This window comes from Fukomys damarensis, unplaced genomic scaffold (genome assembly GCF_012274545.1).
Source record: "Fukomys damarensis isolate Sample0158 unplaced genomic scaffold, DMR_v1.0_HiC HiC_scaffold_30, whole genome shotgun sequence".
NCBI classification, from domain to species: domain Eukaryota; kingdom Metazoa; phylum Chordata; class Mammalia; order Rodentia; family Bathyergidae; genus Fukomys; species Fukomys damarensis.
Genome location: NW_022900942.1, coordinates 27,824,000 through 27,841,736, shown reverse-complemented (window position 1 = coordinate 27,841,736; position 17,737 = coordinate 27,824,000). Strand labels below are relative to the sequence as shown.

Here is a 17,737-nt window from a genome sequence, read left to right as displayed (position 1 = left end):
CTACATCTGTTGAATATTTATTGAGCACTTCTTGTATGTTACCAGGTAGGACAGCATCCTTGAGAAACTTACAGTCCAGTTCAGAATACTGAGCACTTCTTGTATGTTACCAGGTAGGACAGCATCCTTGAGAAACTTACAGTCCAGTTCAGAAGGAGAGATTCCTACACAAATAAGTTTAACACAATGCACATCTTCATCATAAAAAAACAAAACTAAAATGCTCTTCAAGGACAGAGAAGGGAGAAATCACTTGAGCTGGCAGATCACAAATGTGTCAAGACACCCTACATAAGCAAAGCCCTGAGGGGACGCATTTGAGAACAGCAGAGGTGGATGCAGCTCATCAAAGGCTGAAGGAGCCCTGTAAATGTCAGATGCACTGGAGACACAAAGGCCAGAAGGCACCTGCACATAGTCCAGTTTGGGTGGTATGGCCTCGGAGCCGCGAAGGCCATGCAGTGACTCTGCCAGTTAAGAGATGCCTTGACAACTGAAAACTTCAGTCATGACTCCCTAGGTTTCTAGACAAATGCATATATTGTGTCTTTGTAACCAAATTACAAATTGGAGGAGGCGACATACCTGCCATCCTTAACGACTTCACATGTCCTATTGTTGATTTCTCTATCCATTTTATGCCGAGCCTTTAGAAGAAAAATGAAGAAATGTTTTAAACACTTCAATGCATAACTACTAATGCCAAATTAAAGATGGTCAAGCACAAAGTTGAACAGTTCACTGCATGAGAAATCCTTACCACATCATCCACCAGGTCTTTGATAGCAGTGATGCCCAGCACCAGAAGTAGGGGGAAGAGTGTGGTGTACCATGCCAGGGTAGATATTTCGGGAATTGCCTAACAGAAATAAAAAGGCTTATGTGAAGTACCTGTGGAGGCACAGCTAACTTACAAGAAGTGGGGTTGCTGATTCTAAGCTTGCTAATTCTAGTTTCCATCCCCACACAAGTCTGCCTCCTGAAATGCATATAGGAAAAGGCATTTAAGCAGTCAGCCGAACTGCTTCTCTCTAGCTTCTGGCCACATGGAACAGATCCTGGACATGGTCAGTGGTTTCCAGAATTATCTAATTGTGACTTTAACTGGATACCAAAGCACCACATTACTGAGCTACATCCCCAGCCCTAAGTCAGAGAGCTTATGTTCTACCAAATCTGTTGAGTATCCCCTTCCCCTAGTGTCTCCCTTTCCTCTCCTCTCCACTCAGTGCAGCTCCATCCCCACCAAAACGTGTGTGCTACCATTTTATAGTCTCAGTGGGTGAATCCCAGCAATGGGACTGTTTTCCAAATCCAGCCTTTATGCAGCAAAGTGGATACATTGTCTTTGTAACCAGCTCATCAGATGCTAAAGGTTGACTCTGAATGATACATGAAATGAGTTGATTATAGCACTGTTCCTACACATAAAAAGTCTAGCTGTCCAGATAAGGGAATCTTTTTTGCCACAACTTTTTAAAAATCAGAAAAAGTCTTTTCTAATGTAAAATCAGTTCACAGAACAATGGAAGCTTTATGATTAAAATATTAATAGAAATTAACACTCATGGAAATTAAGCAACTAAAAAAGATAAGCATGAAAATAAGTTTAATTTCAAAGTACAAATAATTCTAAAATGAAGATTATATATTTATTCACTTCAAGGTTACTAGTTTTAATACTCTTATCAGTTCAAACTTGAACTTTAAAAAATAAAATCATATTTCCCTTTGTTCTTCCTCCCTGCTCAAATACAAATTGAACCTCTTCTGTGTAGGAGGCAGTGACCTGTTAGGTAGAAAAGCCTGACATGAATACAAAACAGTTTCAAAATTATCCACACTGTGTACCACACATTAGGTATTACTGAGCTGTCAGAATTCACAACAGATTTAAGATACCTCAAAGCATTACCTGTAAGATAAGAAGGATCAGGAAATAGAAATTGGCTGCTCTCTTAAACTGCTCAAACAAATTCATTGGTAGAAAGGAAAATGCATTGTACTTGTATGTTTTAATTGCATTATTCTGTTGGAAAAAATAAGAAAGTCATTCTAACCAATGCCATACATCAAGTATACACACCTGCAAAAATCACTGTGTCCCATGGTCTACCATGACCCAGGGCCATAATCCATCAGTCAGAAAGACACTGAGATTTCTTTTAAGCTTTTTATTCTAGCCAGGGCTCAAATTGACTACATGGAGTCTTATGTCAGAGAGAGAAACAAGATACAGACATCAGACTGTGACCGCATGGATCCTGCTGTCAGATGCCTTGGTCCGTTATAGCGCCTGTTAGAAAACGGGCAAAGGCAGATGTCAACATGAGCAAAGCAGGAAACGAACAGGTAAACTCTGGGGCAGAGGCTGATGTATAATAAGAGAATAAAAGGCACTCTTGGGGATTGAGTCATGTCCCCCAAAAGATATACTCAAGACCTAACCTCAGTATCTGTGAGTGGGATCTTATTTGCAAACAGTCTCTGCAGACATAATCAAGATGATGTCATACCAGACCACTGGTTCACTGGTGTCTTTACAAAACGGGGGGAAAGTGGACACAGGGAATGTTACTTAAGGATGGAGGCAGACGCTGGAGTGATGTGTCTGTAGACCAAGGAATACCAAAAAATGTGAGCACCAGAAGGTGGGAGGGGCATGGAACTGATTCTCTTGATTCTCTAGAAAGAATTAACTAATGACACCTTGAATTTGAACTTCTGACCCCCTACAATGTAAATTTCTGTTTTTCTAAGCCACCCAGTTTTGTCCTTTTTGTAGCAGTCCTAAGAGGAAAACACACTTTAAACATTTTTTTTTTCTTTTTCTAACAGTACTGGGGATTGAACTCAAGGCCTTCACACTCAGCTATATTCTCGTTTATTTATTTGTTTGTTTGTTTATTTATTTATTTTGAGACAGGGTCTTGTTAGTTCATTAAGTTGCCCAGGCTGGCCTTGAATTTGTGATCTTCCTTCCTCAGCCTCCCAGAGTGCGAGGATTATAGGCATGCACCATGATACCTGGCCACTTTATAAAATTTAAATCCATATTTGACAGGTACTTTTTAATCAGATTTCAAAGATAAGCAACTTTTAGGTTAAAATGTCTTTCTTTTGACAAGGAGTCTTTCTGGGTGGCTCAGGCTGGCCTTGACTCTCCATCCTCCTATGTCAGCCTTCTTAAACTGGGATTACAGGTGGATGCCACCGCATTGGTTTAAGGTGAAAGTATCCTTAAAGTTTCTTAATCTATTCTAGGCAGAGGAAGGAGAGAAAAATTATGAAGATTCATTTCAAACTTGTTACTTCTAAACATAAGGCTTCTGTGACAACATACTTTAAAGAGAGCTTTGTGTACACATAGGGAACGTTCAATCTAGATAGTCTGTTTAGTTTTGTTTCAAATTACCCCTACCCACCTTCAAGGTCTTTAAACTTCAATAAAATGACATTCTATAGAATAAAAATTAGCAATTGCCTTAGGCTTGTGGCTACCTGGAAAGCAGGTGTAGCACGAAGCAGACAAACATGACAGTGACTGGATAAAATGGGGCTTCAATAAAAGTAATTTAGGAGTCAACTTACCGCATATTTGCTCTCCTTAATACAAAAGAACTGAGTGTTCATAAAATGAGGTTGTTCATGGAACTTGCGATCATTTGCTTTGACTTGCCATGTACAATCTTTAAAAGAGAAAGCCATACATAAGTAGAAAGCAGAGTTATTGTGGTGAGAATCAAACTGGAGTGAATACATCAGAGTGAGTTCTAATCCAATATAACTCATGTCCTTATTAAAAAGGAAAATTGGTGGGGCCGGGGACTTAGCTCAGCGGTTCGGTGGCCTGCCTGGCAAGCGTAAGGACCCGAGTTTAATCCCCGGTACCAAAAAAAAAAAAGGAAAATTGGGACTGAGGGATAGGACAATGATATAAGGTCACTCAGAGGAGGTGGTCATCTACAAGCCGAGAGGAGTAGCATGGAAAGGCTCCTTCCCTCACTGCCTCAGAAGGAATCACACCTGTTGACACCTTGATCTCAGACTTCCAGCCTCCAGAACTGTGAGAGAATAACTTCTGCATGTTTAAACTACCCAGCTGGTGGTACTCTGTTATGGCAGGCCTATCAAACTCATAACCATGTTATGACCTGATCAATTCTTCAAAGAACCCCACAGAGCATTCCTTCTCTAAACATAGCCCAAACAAAAATACCACTGACTTGGCTTCTAAACTGAATAGTTAGTGAATGAATAAATCAAAGAAGTGTATCACCAGCTAATTGAACACTTTTGAGTCCAGATTACAGGTCAGTGCTGCGCAGTAATGACCAATGCCTGTCATCTTTCCAAGTTCATTTCATGACATTTTCATGCATGTCATGCCACTGAGTAAACTCCATCCATACCATCTCCATGTCTAAATTCTAGAGAACTTTAGAGAGTCCCTGGCTTTTCTGCTGCTGTAGATATTTCTCACCCAACAGCTCTCTCATTGAATATTTCTCCCTACCTCTGTCCACCACACTACACTTGCTAACCTGATTCTTCCTCTATGGTTGTCCCCAGTCAGCAGAAGATGTCCTCTCCTGTTTAATAGACAAATTCCAAACTCTGCAAAGCATTTTGTGTCTGCAGAGCCTCCCTGTTCATCTCCCTTCTTCCAATCCTATAGCCAACCACACTCCTAAACAATAAGCCACAAGGCCGTTGTAGACTTGTGCTGCCTCCCCTAGTAGCATGGCAGGCCCAGAATGCTCTTCATAGCCTGTGTGGCATGGGCAAAAGCATGATGTCCAGTGGTGGGTATAAAGTTCAGGGTCTCCTTGAAGACCTGGTTGTGCACCCTGATCACATCTGTTTTCTTGCCAACCCAGATAAAGTCATTCCAACATTGGTGGTGGTGTGACTACCATATTTGGATAGTCGCCCCTCTGAGCATGTTGAAGAAGCCACTGCACTGTTCACTCACAGCTGCCTATGACAGCTCTGCCTCTGTGTTTGGTTCCTGAAAATCAGGACCTGGAGAGAATGACCAACTACCCATCCCATTCTGGTCAGCTGTTATCCTTTACAGCCTCTGTGGCTTGTCCCTTGCCGCTGCTGCCCACAGCACACACACAAATCTTTATCCTGTCTCTGCACAGGGCACACCCCAGCCCCAAGAATGAGACTGACCCAGACCATGGGGATGAAGCACATACTTATTTGAGTGAGTACATTCTTACAAGGATGGACAGAAGTCAGTTTCCCTCCCTCACACCTACCCTATGTCCCAGCCAAGCCAGTCAAGAGGCACAGCGAGGACCACTAATGCTCCACACCATGGCCACAGATGCCAGCACTGCCTCCTCTCCTTAGGTGGGTTTTAGGGGGAGACTGAAATGTGTCAAACTTGTTATATCCCCCACAAGTCCTGCACATGATTCCACAGAGTGGCACCCAAAATACCTTCTGAATGAAAAGGAAAAGGAAAATTTATAAATGGTGGGCAGTTTCTCTCTTTCTATCTCAATGGGTGACCTACCAGTGGAGATCAGTACCTAGTGGGAATTGAGGCCAAAGGACTCCTTCAATATGAAGATGATTGGCCTGGCAGTCAGGCTGTGCTCCCTGGGGAAAGAGATTTCATGCTTCTCTTTTGTCTTTGCCTGTAAACCCTTGACTTGTACTCTCCCATGACATACACTAGCTCTACAGCTGATGTGTTCAGTGCTGGGGATCACGCCACGTAGTCAGCATATCAATTTATAGCTGAGGTAACGGGGGCACAGGCAGGATCAGCAAGCTGATCATTGGCAAATAAATGAATTCAAACTCTAGCAAGCCAAGCCCCAAGTGCAGCCTGCTTATCCACCTGGCTGCGCTGGTTAAGGTTCCCATTGTGACTCAAGCTCCAAATCATGGAGAGACTAACTCTTGCCAGCAAGTGCTGATTTGGGAAGGTGGCTTACAAGGACAGGATCACCATTTTTACTGCTGCCCCAGTACAGGGCTGTGCTGTCTCCTAACAGCAAGGCACAGCACACTACTGCTACTAAGGCTCAAGACAAGGATGCCTTCAGTTAGGAAGAAATCCTGAGGAAACCCCTCTGAGGATTGGGTTCTCCATGAAAATGAATGCAGAACATTGACAACTTGTGAGGCACAATCATTTATGGAGAAGATAATATACTAAAGAACATTTACAAGTAAGGGATTATAAAATGATCAGTCTTATGACTATTATAAAAATAAAACCACTATACTTTTGAAAATATTTCATTTCAACTTTTTAAATGATTCATTTTTAAACTCCTACTCTCTAGGAAATACACATGATATTGCAAGAGGATCAAGTGTGGACTACTGAAAACCACAGATAATTAATCCGATTCTTTTTTAAAACCACAATACCATTACTGAACACTTTTCTTGCATCATTTTGGCTACCATTTATAGGGTAATCATCATTGTTGTGTTATGACAAATGGAAATCTTCCTGGCATCTTTCTAGCTCAAGTGCAATTTCATCAATTGGGAAAATGGAAATGGAACTATAAAACAGCTCATGAGCACTGTAATAATGTCTGCAATCAGAAGATTTCTTTCCCATTCAAAGAAGAGCTCTAAGGGAAAGTGGGTTTTAAAAAAAAGACATTTCATAGGACAATTTTGAATCTATTCTATTTTATGGTTGTTTTAAAATGCATGTACTTTTGGTGGCTGAGTTGAGTTCATAAATGACTTATGACACATCCTGACCACCAGTGTTTTAGAACACTCTGAGAATACTCTTCTAAATTTCAAGAAGGCTGAGGGTTAAAACAAAAAAAACCAAAAAATAAAAAACAACAGACCCGATTTTCTGCTCTGAAGAAGAGAAAAAAGGCCAGTGATAAGGGTTAAAAAAAAAAATCAGTCTTAGATATACTCAAGAGGAAAGTGCAAGGACCCGAGTTCAATCCTGGTACCAAAAAAAAAAAAAAAAAAAAAAAAAAAAAAAAGAAATAAGAGGAGAGAACAAGCCACCCTGTTAATGACCTGGATATAATAAGCTTTCTCACATTTCCTTTGGTTCCCTTGCCTAGCTCTTTAGGTTTGCTTGAATATTAAACCCCCAGATGGAGGTTACTTTATCTGCTGTCAGAGCTGCCCCTCATTCCCAGCCCAGGTCAGTTTGAATGCTTTGGATAGAGCATGGTTTCTGACCTCAGTAGGAGCAGCCATAGGGTTACCAGCAATAACCTTGATCTCTTAATTTTACATGCTTGATAATAAACACCTTAGGATGCCCTGAGAAAGTCATCAGTGTACCTTATCTGGGATTTAATCACAAGAATGTTTTCACTTAATTTCACAAATCTGATTGCAGTCACATAATCAATAACCCTATTTCCAGTTACGGATTCTTATTTGGTCCAATTCAGACAAATCAATGGGGCAAATAAATTGAAGTCTTCTCTTAATTCTTCTCTGAGATTTGAGCCAATTGTTTGACTCGTATTTCAATCAGAGACTGCAAAAAATTGTGAAAATGCTGTTCTGTGGACAAATATACTTGCAAAACATCCACACCTTTATCTTGAACATTCAATGAACTTGCTGGTACATTTAGGTCTCTGAAAAGTCCTGTGGTAAAGAAACTTATTTAGCTAATCTCAGCTTTTTCAAAATTAGCATGACCACATGTATTTTCAAAGTAATCATGTGACACTTAGTCATACAGTTTGAGAAATGCTGCACTAATGCACATACCTGGAGGAAAGATAGCAAAATGGCAATTGGAGGCATTCGCTTTTTTGATTAAATTGTTATTAAAAAACCACTGGAACAGAGAATTTTATTAGACTCTTAGAAGATAAGGCTAATTTATGAAAGAAAGGAAGCATCTTGTCCCAATTTTAGAGTGGAAATATTGACAAAGAAAAGAAATAATAAATATACCAGTGGGGGCCTGGGGGTGAGGAGCAACTTCATTACATGGCCTTTAGTCAAAAGCTCCAACAATAACCAAACCAAGGTTGTGCCAACAAAACCATCAAGCCCCATGTCCAAAGATGCACTTAATATGAGCCACTCATGGCTCAAAAATCACCAACCAACCAGTCTGGTAAATGTGTCATCATATGTCTGAAAACTGCTACATGATGTTCAGAGTGTTCCTGCAGTCACCAAGTTCTTTTGCTCATTACCACCTGGCAAGGAAGTACTTTGGCCTTGCCCATCCCTTTGCCAGGCTCTGAATTCTTGCCTAAAGTCCCACCAACAGCCAAAAACTGCAGGAAACCAGGGCATAGAATCAAAAGCTTAACATCATAATAGCAAAAAAAGAAAACAAAAGCCAGAGAAATGGCTACAGGACATGAATAGTTCATACAGAAAGAAATTCAAATGGCTTTTCCATAGGTGAAAAGGTACTCAAGACCATCAAAGAGAAATGCAGTTCTACATGGAGATACCAATTTTTATCTTGCAATAGAAAAACATTGCCAAAGAATAAATTATTTGATGACACTCCAGGTTGAAAAGAGTGGAGAAGAATCTGACTGTAACTCAAAATTTTATATACACACACTGGGGAATTCTGCTTCTAGGACTTCTCTCCACATATAAACTACTCTCCAGGGGTGAAATGACATAGCACAGGGCTATTCCATACAGCCCTGTTTAACAGCAAGATTGGATACAAACTAAATGCCCACCTCTAGTTTAACATCTAACAAGGTAGATTTATATGGGTGATGGAGAAGTCCTCCAAATTGAATGCCTAAAGCAGAAGAGTGTCTGCTACCCTGTGCTTTCTGCTGTGACACACAGCATCAACTTACACTATGAATGCATATAAACATATGCATGTGTTTGTATACGTGGATATAAAGGGCACATATTTTTAAGAAAAGGAAAAAACGGATGCATAAGCCATAATTGAAGGCAGATACAGGAGGAAAATAGTCCAGAGTGCTGATGATAACAAGAGTAGAGCAGAGTGGCAGAATTTACTCTGAGCTAAGTGGAGATGAGAACTGATGACCTACACATCAACTGAACCAAATCCTCCTGAGGGGCTCTGGCTGCACGTGGCAAGCACATGGAGGGTATTAAGAGAAGTGCACCCTGTCCCCAAGAGGAGCCCTGCCTGTCTCAGGTCACTAATACAGACCAACTACCAGGCCCCAGGCATGCTGGATCCTTCCACCCCAACCTGGCCCAGCACAGGGTTCCTCAGCCAACATGCCATAATGGGTAGAAAGAGAAAGTGGCCGTCAGGTCATAGAAGTACTGTGCCCAGCAAAGTGGGTGGAGCTCACCTTCCCCTTGTCATGGCTTCTAGTTTTTCTAAATTAGGCTGAACCTCTTCGAATGCTCATAGTCCCTGAAATCGACAGATGGAGAAAGTGCATGTCAGGGGTATCAGTGATCATATATAGCAGTGGTCCTCAAAGCGAGGGCTCCATGCACCAGTGCCTCTATCCCAGCAGCTCCTGAGAACTTTTTAGAGATGCTAGTTCTCAGGCCTCACCCGAGAACTGTGGTATCAGAAACTCTGAGGACAGAGGCCAATGGGTTTCAAAACCCACTGCCATGTGATTCTCGGGTACAGTCAACTTTGAAAAACAATGATATGGAATAAGATATTTATTAAACCCATTTCAAAGAGAAACCACCTATCAATCAAGCATAATTCCAGATTCTGAGACCAACACTCTCCATCCAGCACGGTAGACATAGGGAGACCTATAAACAGAATTCTAAAACAATGCCCTAAATGTAATAAACATTTAGTAGTAAGGGAATTCTAAACTAGTGAGGGAGTGGTGCTGTTAGGGAGGGTTTTTTGTTTATTTATTTATCTTTGGTTTTTTGAGACAGGGTCTCACTGTATAGTTGAGACTGACCTGGAACTCACTATATAGCTCAGGCTGGTCTCAAACTCACAGCAATCCTCCTGCCTCAGCCTCCCAAGTGCTGGGATTACAGGCGTGTGCCACCACTCCCGGCTAGGGAAGGTTTTTTGAAAGATGAGTCCCTTAAAACATATTTGGAAGATGAGTTTATCCTTAAAAGCTACCTCAGAGTTATGCCAGTAAAGGGAGAAAAGAAAGGTCCGAGCCCATTCCAGGCAAACAGGATATTATCAGAAAGAGCACAAAAGCAGGAAAGGTCTGGTCCAAGTTTACATGTGAAAAGGTGGGTATTGTAGGACCACAGAATGGTTCCCAGCTGGTGTTACCCAATTTTCACCAAGCAAATCTGTCTTTAGCCCTCTGGAGCAGAGCCAGTAACAATAGCAGAGGTAGGGCTTTATTCAATAGCCAATTAAGGGCAAGGACTGAGAGCCACACTGTCCTGTCAGTTGCCACTCCAGTGCACTCCAGGAGCAGAGAGTGTGGCCAAGCTGCTTTCTATATTTGGTCACATTGTAAATAAACTCATTTTTCCTTTTTAAAATTTTTAATGTAACACAAGTAAATATTAATAAAATATAAAAATATTCTTCTGTTTGTTTATTTATTTTTTGGTACCAGGGATTGAACTTGGGACCTTGTGCTTGTGAGGCAGGCAGCTGAACCACTGAGCTAAATCCCAGGCCCTAAAAATGCTCTTCTGTTATGGCTTGTATCGAGATGTCCCCCCAGAGCCTCATGCACTCATAGATGGGGCTTGTCGGGGGTGGCTGGATCTAGGATGTGTGATTCTGGGATTAAGGGTGTGAGGCTGGGATTCAGAGTACTCCACCCTAGGTGTGACCTGGCTGGAATACGAAGGACAGAAGGAAGCTTGCTGCCTGCTGCTTTCTGCCTGCCATGCTATGAACTGTTTCTCCTCTGTGAATAATGCCCTTCTGCCGTTGCCACCCTGCCTTGGAGCCATCAACTATGGACTAAAACCTCTACAAACTATAAGCTAAAATAAACCTTCCCTCCTTTAACTTTGGTGTCAAGTATTTTGTCTTAGCAACTAGAAAAGTAACCAAGACATATTCTATGGAAAAACTTTTCATAGCAAGATAATGGTTAATATCATGATCTTAAAAGAACGGTCAAAATGTTACTCAGCGTACAAGTCAAAAAAGAAAGAATCTTTCTTACAAAGAAGAAACAAACAAATAAAAGGACAAAATTTTCTTTTCAATTGACAAAAGAAACTAGTAGTATAAATGAAAGAGAGCTATCATGAGTAGCAGGCTAATGAACCCAGGGAACCAGGGCACAAGATCCAAGCTTCTGAGCCCCAGAGCAATGCAGCACAGATTTCTCCATGTGGAGGCACAGATTTGAAAGAACTCACTTAGGGATGTGAGTTGAAGACATGAGTATGGATGACCACGTGGGAAGTGTGTCATGGTGTCCAGGCATGACATAGTGTGAAATAGTGTGCCAGGCATGTCCCATTATATTTAAGTGGAAGGGAAGAGGAAAAACCTATGAAACAGTCTATGATGGTGGTGAACCTATGGCACGTGTGCCACAGTGGGAATGCAGAGTCCTCTCTATTGGCACATGAGCAAAATATATGAGTTGTTTTTTCTAAACTAAAACCTCAGTATTCAGTTTTAATTGCAATGTTGTCACTCTGTGGGAAATAAGTGGGTTGTAGGCTGCAGCTTGGCCATTCAGTCTCTAAAAGGTTCACCATCACAAGCCTATGAGGATGAGGGAGACATTCAGAGACCTACCATGTTATACTGGAAGTGAGCACATGGGCCCCAGGAGACAGTGCAGGTGTGCCCCCCACCCCAGAATGTAAGATGGCTAAGGATTTGATGATCAGAAAAGAACATCAAAGACTCATTGACATAAGTTTCCTCTAGATGGGAAGCTAAAGAGATTGGGGTCCACAGAAGGTGCTTTAGGCCACAGAGATTGAAGCAAGTTTGGGGGTTGAGGCTAAGGAGCCCAGAGAGAGAGGGAAGCTGATGATGTAGGATGCGAGGGTACAGCTGATGGCAGGAGCATGTACAGGAGGCAGGGCAGGGTGAAGTCTTTCCTGGGCTTGGAGAAAAGGAAGGGTGAGCACTGGGTTTTACATTTCGTCGAATTCAGGAAGTGGCTCAAACAGGGCACTGTGGGGAGGACAGTGAGGATTTGAGCAGCTTTTGAGAAGGTGGGGAAGTGAAATAACCCAGGGAAGATCTGAGGTTGGAATGGTTGCTCTTATAAGAGAAACTCAAACTATGCATAAAGGGCAAAATAACAGATAGATAATAGAAAATAGGGGGATAGATCTTTCTCAAATGGGAAGGGTTTTAAGAGATGGAGGGAGGGGTGAGGCAAAGAAGAAAGGACATGAAAAAGGAATGAAGATGTGCTACATACTTATACCAACTTCACGCAAGGATTGTAAACACTGCGTACTGCAAACATGTGCTGTGCAGTATTTGAAGCATTCAATGTTGTAAAAAGAGTAGCTGTTTTAAATTGAAAGCAAAATGAAAGACCCAATACTACTCTTTGTCTCTGGGGAAAAAAGGAAGAACACAACTGCTATCCTTTTCCTGGGCCATTGCTACTCAAAGTGCAGACCAGCTGAATCACCAGGGATCTGGATAGAAATGCATTCTCACACCCCCACCCCAAAAGCACTGAATACTGCTGTCACAAGACCCAGGTAGACTCCCTTGTCCCCAGGCTCTGAGAAGCACTGCTCCAGACCCTAATGGAGTCCCCAAGGTGGCTCTCAGGGTATCCCCAGGCCTAGGGTCCATCCAGGGCTTCCACTTAAATCCACCTAGGACCCAGAAAAGGTTCCGGGGAAATGTGACTCCCAGGCAGGGCTTAGCTGCACCCTCTCTTCGCACTTCTTGCAGTCACACTTGAGGGTGAGGAAACTTCTCATTTAGCTGTTTTTTTTTTTTAACTGAAGCTACACTGACATCCCTTGGAGTTTGAGTAAAGGGGTTCCTTTGAAGCATGGCCCCACCTTCTCACTGAGAATATTACACATCCCCTGGGGATCCTGTGAACTAGAGTAGCAATAGAGGTTCCGCACTTCTAATTTGCATCCAGCAGAGGATGGTCATGGAAGGAGCCTGGAGTGGCAGGCCTGCTGGAGGAGACTGGATAGACTAGTCTACCAGGTTGAACTTTAGCCAGATTCTTTGCTGTGAATTGAACCCCAGGCTTCATATGTGCTAGGCAAGAGCTCTAGTGCTGACCTATGCCAGATTCTTTTTAAATTATGAATTCTCTGCTGGCTTCACTCATATCCTCTGTCTCAAATTCTAGGTGCCAGGTAATGGCACCTGGACGGTTTTCAAAGCTCCACAAGTGATTCCGATGCACCAGAGGCACTGACAAATCCTAGTTAGTGCATAGGCCAGAGTCTTTTGTGATGACTTCTTTACATAAATCCACTGTAGAGGCTCCAAACTCACAGGGAGAAAAACAGCAGCAGCATTAGGCCTCCATGAGCAAGAGCTTCTCACTCAAAATTGGTCATAAATTACATTAGTCAAGAGTAAATTCTATAAAATGAGATGCAAAGTATCACCACCACCCCCTTATCCCTATTATTAATCAATTATCCTCCTATTTTACAAGCCACAGTTTGCTCTGGTATCCTTAAAGCTGAAGTGGTGGAAGGCAGTTTATGGCTGATCACACAAGGAAAATAAGTGACCAGATGAAATTTTCACTTGTGGATTGTATCAAAAACTGAAAATGCATCTAATTTAGTGGAATAGCTCCTTGGCACATTTCATGGATTTTTCAAGGATCTCTGTGTTTCAATGGGCCAACTTTATCTGTTTTGGTCCCAAATAAAAATTAATTCACATGTGCATAGAAATAGACATCTTTAATTTCAGATTCCTTATAGAAAAGTTATGCTTACCAAGTATACAGCTGTCATGGTTTCATTGATGCCACATGCAGCCTGAAATTCTGCCGTGAAAGAGGAAAATGTACCCCTATGTCCTAACACCTTTCAGTGATAGCTTTAGTATAGGCAGCACAATGGGGGGTAAAAAAACCATTCCCCACTACCCACTTGAGTGTGGACAACCCTGCAGAGCCAATCCTTCCTTTGTTCTAAGAGAGTTAGAAAATAAAATATCAAAGACCCAAATAACTGAAATTCTAGGACTTCACGCATGTTAAGTCTTGTGGCCTGACCTTCAGTAGCATTTTCCCCACTCTAATCTTATTAAAGTTTCATAAATATGAATTGCATCTCATATATGTAATTTAATCAGAGTGAATTCTGGGACCCACAGGTTTTTTGAAAGCCCCTCAGCACTCAGTCAGTTTTCTTGTCAATCTCACCTTAGAGAACCAATGAAAATCACCCAGGCTGGAGAACAAGTCCTTCAAAACCCAAATGTCTGATTTGTATGTGTGTGTGTGTGTGTGTGTGTGTGTGTGTGTGTGTGTACTGTGCTTTTCACCTTCCTGTTATCCAAGCACCACTTTTCTGTTCAAACATGCCCTGAGCACATCTTCCCATGATCCTCAGCAAATGGCTGCTGTTCTTTTACCATTGGATGTATGTTTGCTCATCATAAGAGCCTGGGACCTATCTACTGGATCCATCCCAGGATTCAACCTTGAAACCTTAACTATTAAACATTCCATTTTAAATACTATTGACCAATGCCCAATTTGCCCCTGAACACAATTATGAACCAAATTTTGAATATGAAAAGACCTTTAAAGAAATGTAGCTTTGTATTTTTGAGAAAAAAAACTCAATCAGTCACAAAGATAGAAGTGACCCTAAGCTTGACATTTGTCCAGGAGCACACACTTTTGTGGTGTCCAACTGAATATTCGACTTTGTTCATGGTGTTATCTTTTTCTAAAGAAAGATAAGTGACATTGAAACCTCTGTCAAAAGCATCTCCAGTTCCAAAGTTGCAGAACATCACAAGTATAGAAGATAGACAAACTGAGTCATGCTCTGGGTATGTGTATGTGCATATGTGTGTGCATGATATGCCCAAGTACGCTTCTGGAGGTGTGGGGAAGCAGGTGAGTATATTCAGAAAAAGACTGGGAACTGGAATATAGACTTTAAGAGATGAGGAAGGGATACGAACAGAGGCAGGAAAGAGAGAAGAGGGTAATGGGATTAAAAATAATCAACATATGTGATATGCATGATATTGAGATGAACCTCATGATTCTGTATTACTAATTCTCCCTGAAAACAGGTCACTTCTACAGGTGTAGCAAAAAAACAAAACTCAACTGATTGCTCTCACTAAGGGTTGCAATCTGGGAATTAAAGCTTAGTGCTGTGACCTTATGGTTAAGAATTTAAGAAGCTTTTACTCCCCGAGAACAAGGCTATGCTGCTCTTTCCTAACCACTTCATCCTAGATTTCTAATTGCCACTCATATAGCAAAAAGTAGACTTCTTGCTGAGATCTGAGATTCATCAGGTTTATAACAACAATCTTCTTCTTGGTCAGCAAAGTTCCTTGCCCCCGTTACCCATCCCACAAGCAGGTCCACCATCTGCTCAGGAGAACGCATCTTTCATAGGCAGCTACAGCAGCAGCAGCTCCCATCTCCCCTGCTCCCCCGCCAAGTGACCTTATTACTCCCTCATCAAGAATTGGTGTCTACTGACCCAAGAAAGGGGTGTCAGCACTCTCCTGGGCTCGGCCTAAGCTTCACCAATAAAAGAAATGGTGTCTAGCTTCCTTTCCTAAGTTAAGGCTGGCTTTAAGGACTTGCTTGGAACCAAGAGAACATAGCAGAAATGATGCTGCATGACATCCCGACCAGGTCAGAGAAGACCACGAGGATTCTGCTTTGGTCTCTCTGGATGCTGGCCCTGCCTTTAGGGTAGTGTCCAGGCCTCTTAGCATGACCTCACAGTTCCCCAACTGCAGCTCCTCTGAGCCTTTGTTCATGCTTCACTACTGGCTACTGCCTCAATCTGCCAGCTTCTGAGAGCTAATTTCTTCTCACACTTGCTTAAGACTCACTCTGGAACGTCACGTCTAGGAAGCTTCCTGTGAAAAGAGGAAGCTTAAGAGAGCTCAGTTTGTTCCCTACTCATGCGCTGGTTGAAACATTCAATGCGTTCATAGATACCCTTGAATTTGAAACTCGCCACACAGAGCCTGAAGCTTTAAAACTAGCCTGGAAAAAGACAGGTTCAGGCTTAGGCCCTCACATACTCAAGAGATGATGATGGACAGTCTACACCAATCCTTCAGTTTTTAAGTCACAGTGTGGTGCTGAAGAGGAATGAAACAGGGCACACTCTTCTCATGACATCCTCATCCCTCCGAGTTCCTCCACAGCCCCTGGAAGGAGGCCCCTTTTCCCTCACTTCTCCCTTCCCATAATTAACTCCCCTTCAGCTTTCATATAGCTACACAGATGTGCCTTTTCTACAAGGAAGCCACCCTTACCACTGTCTTGGGCAGACTCATTGGTGTAGCCAAATCCATTATAAGAAAACTCGCCACATAATTGTGGTTTGGGGGCATTTATTTCAAGCTTTAGCTTTGTCCCTATTGTACTATATGTGTATGGGTGAACTTTCCCACAGAAGCCTGCATGAAAGGGGAAACCTAATGGCAGAGGCAGGTAAAACACTAAATTACAGAAAAGTTCCTCAATATAGGGGCAGACTGATTGCTAGGAAAACTGATTCATGAACCATCTATTCATTCATTGCTCTTATATTTGAGGAGGGAATGATCAGTTAATAAGAATGACTCTGCAGCTTCAGCCTAGGGCGCCAGGAGAATCTAAATACCCCAAAGGGAAGGCAGGGGTCAGAAGGAAGATAGAAATGTGGGACAGGAGATGTGAATGAGATTTTAAATGAAAGAACTGTCAGGTGGGAGGTAGCAACAACTGATATTTACCGAGCATTTAGTATAAGCCCAAATCAATTCAGTTCTTCACTTTTCTGATTTAATTCTAAAAAGTAGTTCCTGATATTAAGCCCATTTTACAGATAGGGACATTGAAAAACAGAAAAGAATTCCTTTTCTCAGGGTGAAGGCAGGCCCCAAATCCAAACAGTCTGAGTCTGGGGTCCTTCCTCTTAGTCCCATGCTCTGGGCCTCTGAGAGTCACACAGAATCATTTTGTTGGCAAACATGTTGAAAAGGTAAGTTGGTCACAGGAGTCTATAGGCAGAGAACAGAGAATGAATAAGCACAGGAATGTGCAAGGATGGTGGAGGTGGGCACAGCTAGACAGGAGAGGCAGGATGAAAAAGATAATGATGGTTCCTGAGGAGACTCTGTTAAAAAGATTAGACACTTCAGAGGACATAGTGGAAGGAAGAGAGATGATAGAAATCTCCATAGGCTTGGCACCTGGGGTCTTGGTGATATTGTTTTTTTCAGTATTGAGGAACAAAGCCAGGGCCCTATGCATGCTAGAAAAGTGCTCCAGCATTGAACTACACCCCAGCTTTCTTAGTGACCTTTAGGAAAGCATTATCTGTAAGTTGGCCTGGCAGCCCACAGAGGGGAAGAAGCCATTGGAATAGGAGAATGATAAATTACAGGGTTCCAGAAATTTGGCCATAGGAGCAGGAGACAGGATATCCAATAGAGAAAGCAGGGTTCCAGTGAGAATGTGCCATGGGAAATAAATGTATAAGCCATCTGGAACCAGAAGAGGAAGGAGAACACTGTAGGCCTAACATTGGGTTACAACAACTCACCCATATTTTTCTCCTATAAATTTGTACTTCAGCATAATAGGAGCTAGCTGAGCATCTCAGTAGCTGTGTCTGGGGGTTATAGGAAGCAATCTGTGTTTACCCACTTGGTATG

The 17,737-nt window shown here is 42.1% G+C and overlaps 1 protein-coding gene across 2 annotated transcripts in view; it reads right to left on the bottom strand.

Moving 5' to 3' along the window:
* Atp8b1 (ATPase phospholipid transporting 8B1) overlaps window positions 1-17,737 on the bottom strand; it is an 84,762-nt gene that overhangs the window by 40,190 nt on the left and 26,835 nt on the right. For both annotated transcript variants that reach the window (XM_019209219.2, XM_010635450.3), the window contains exons 3-6: window positions 3,592-3,689; window positions 1,916-2,029; window positions 761-859; window positions 586-647 (exon numbers count right to left, since the gene is read on the bottom strand). In XM_019209219.2, coding sequence (XP_019064764.1) covers window positions 586-647; window positions 761-859; window positions 1,916-2,029; window positions 3,592-3,689 — 373 coding nt within the window. The remainder of the gene's footprint in view (window positions 1-585; window positions 648-760; window positions 860-1,915; window positions 2,030-3,591; window positions 3,690-17,737) is intronic.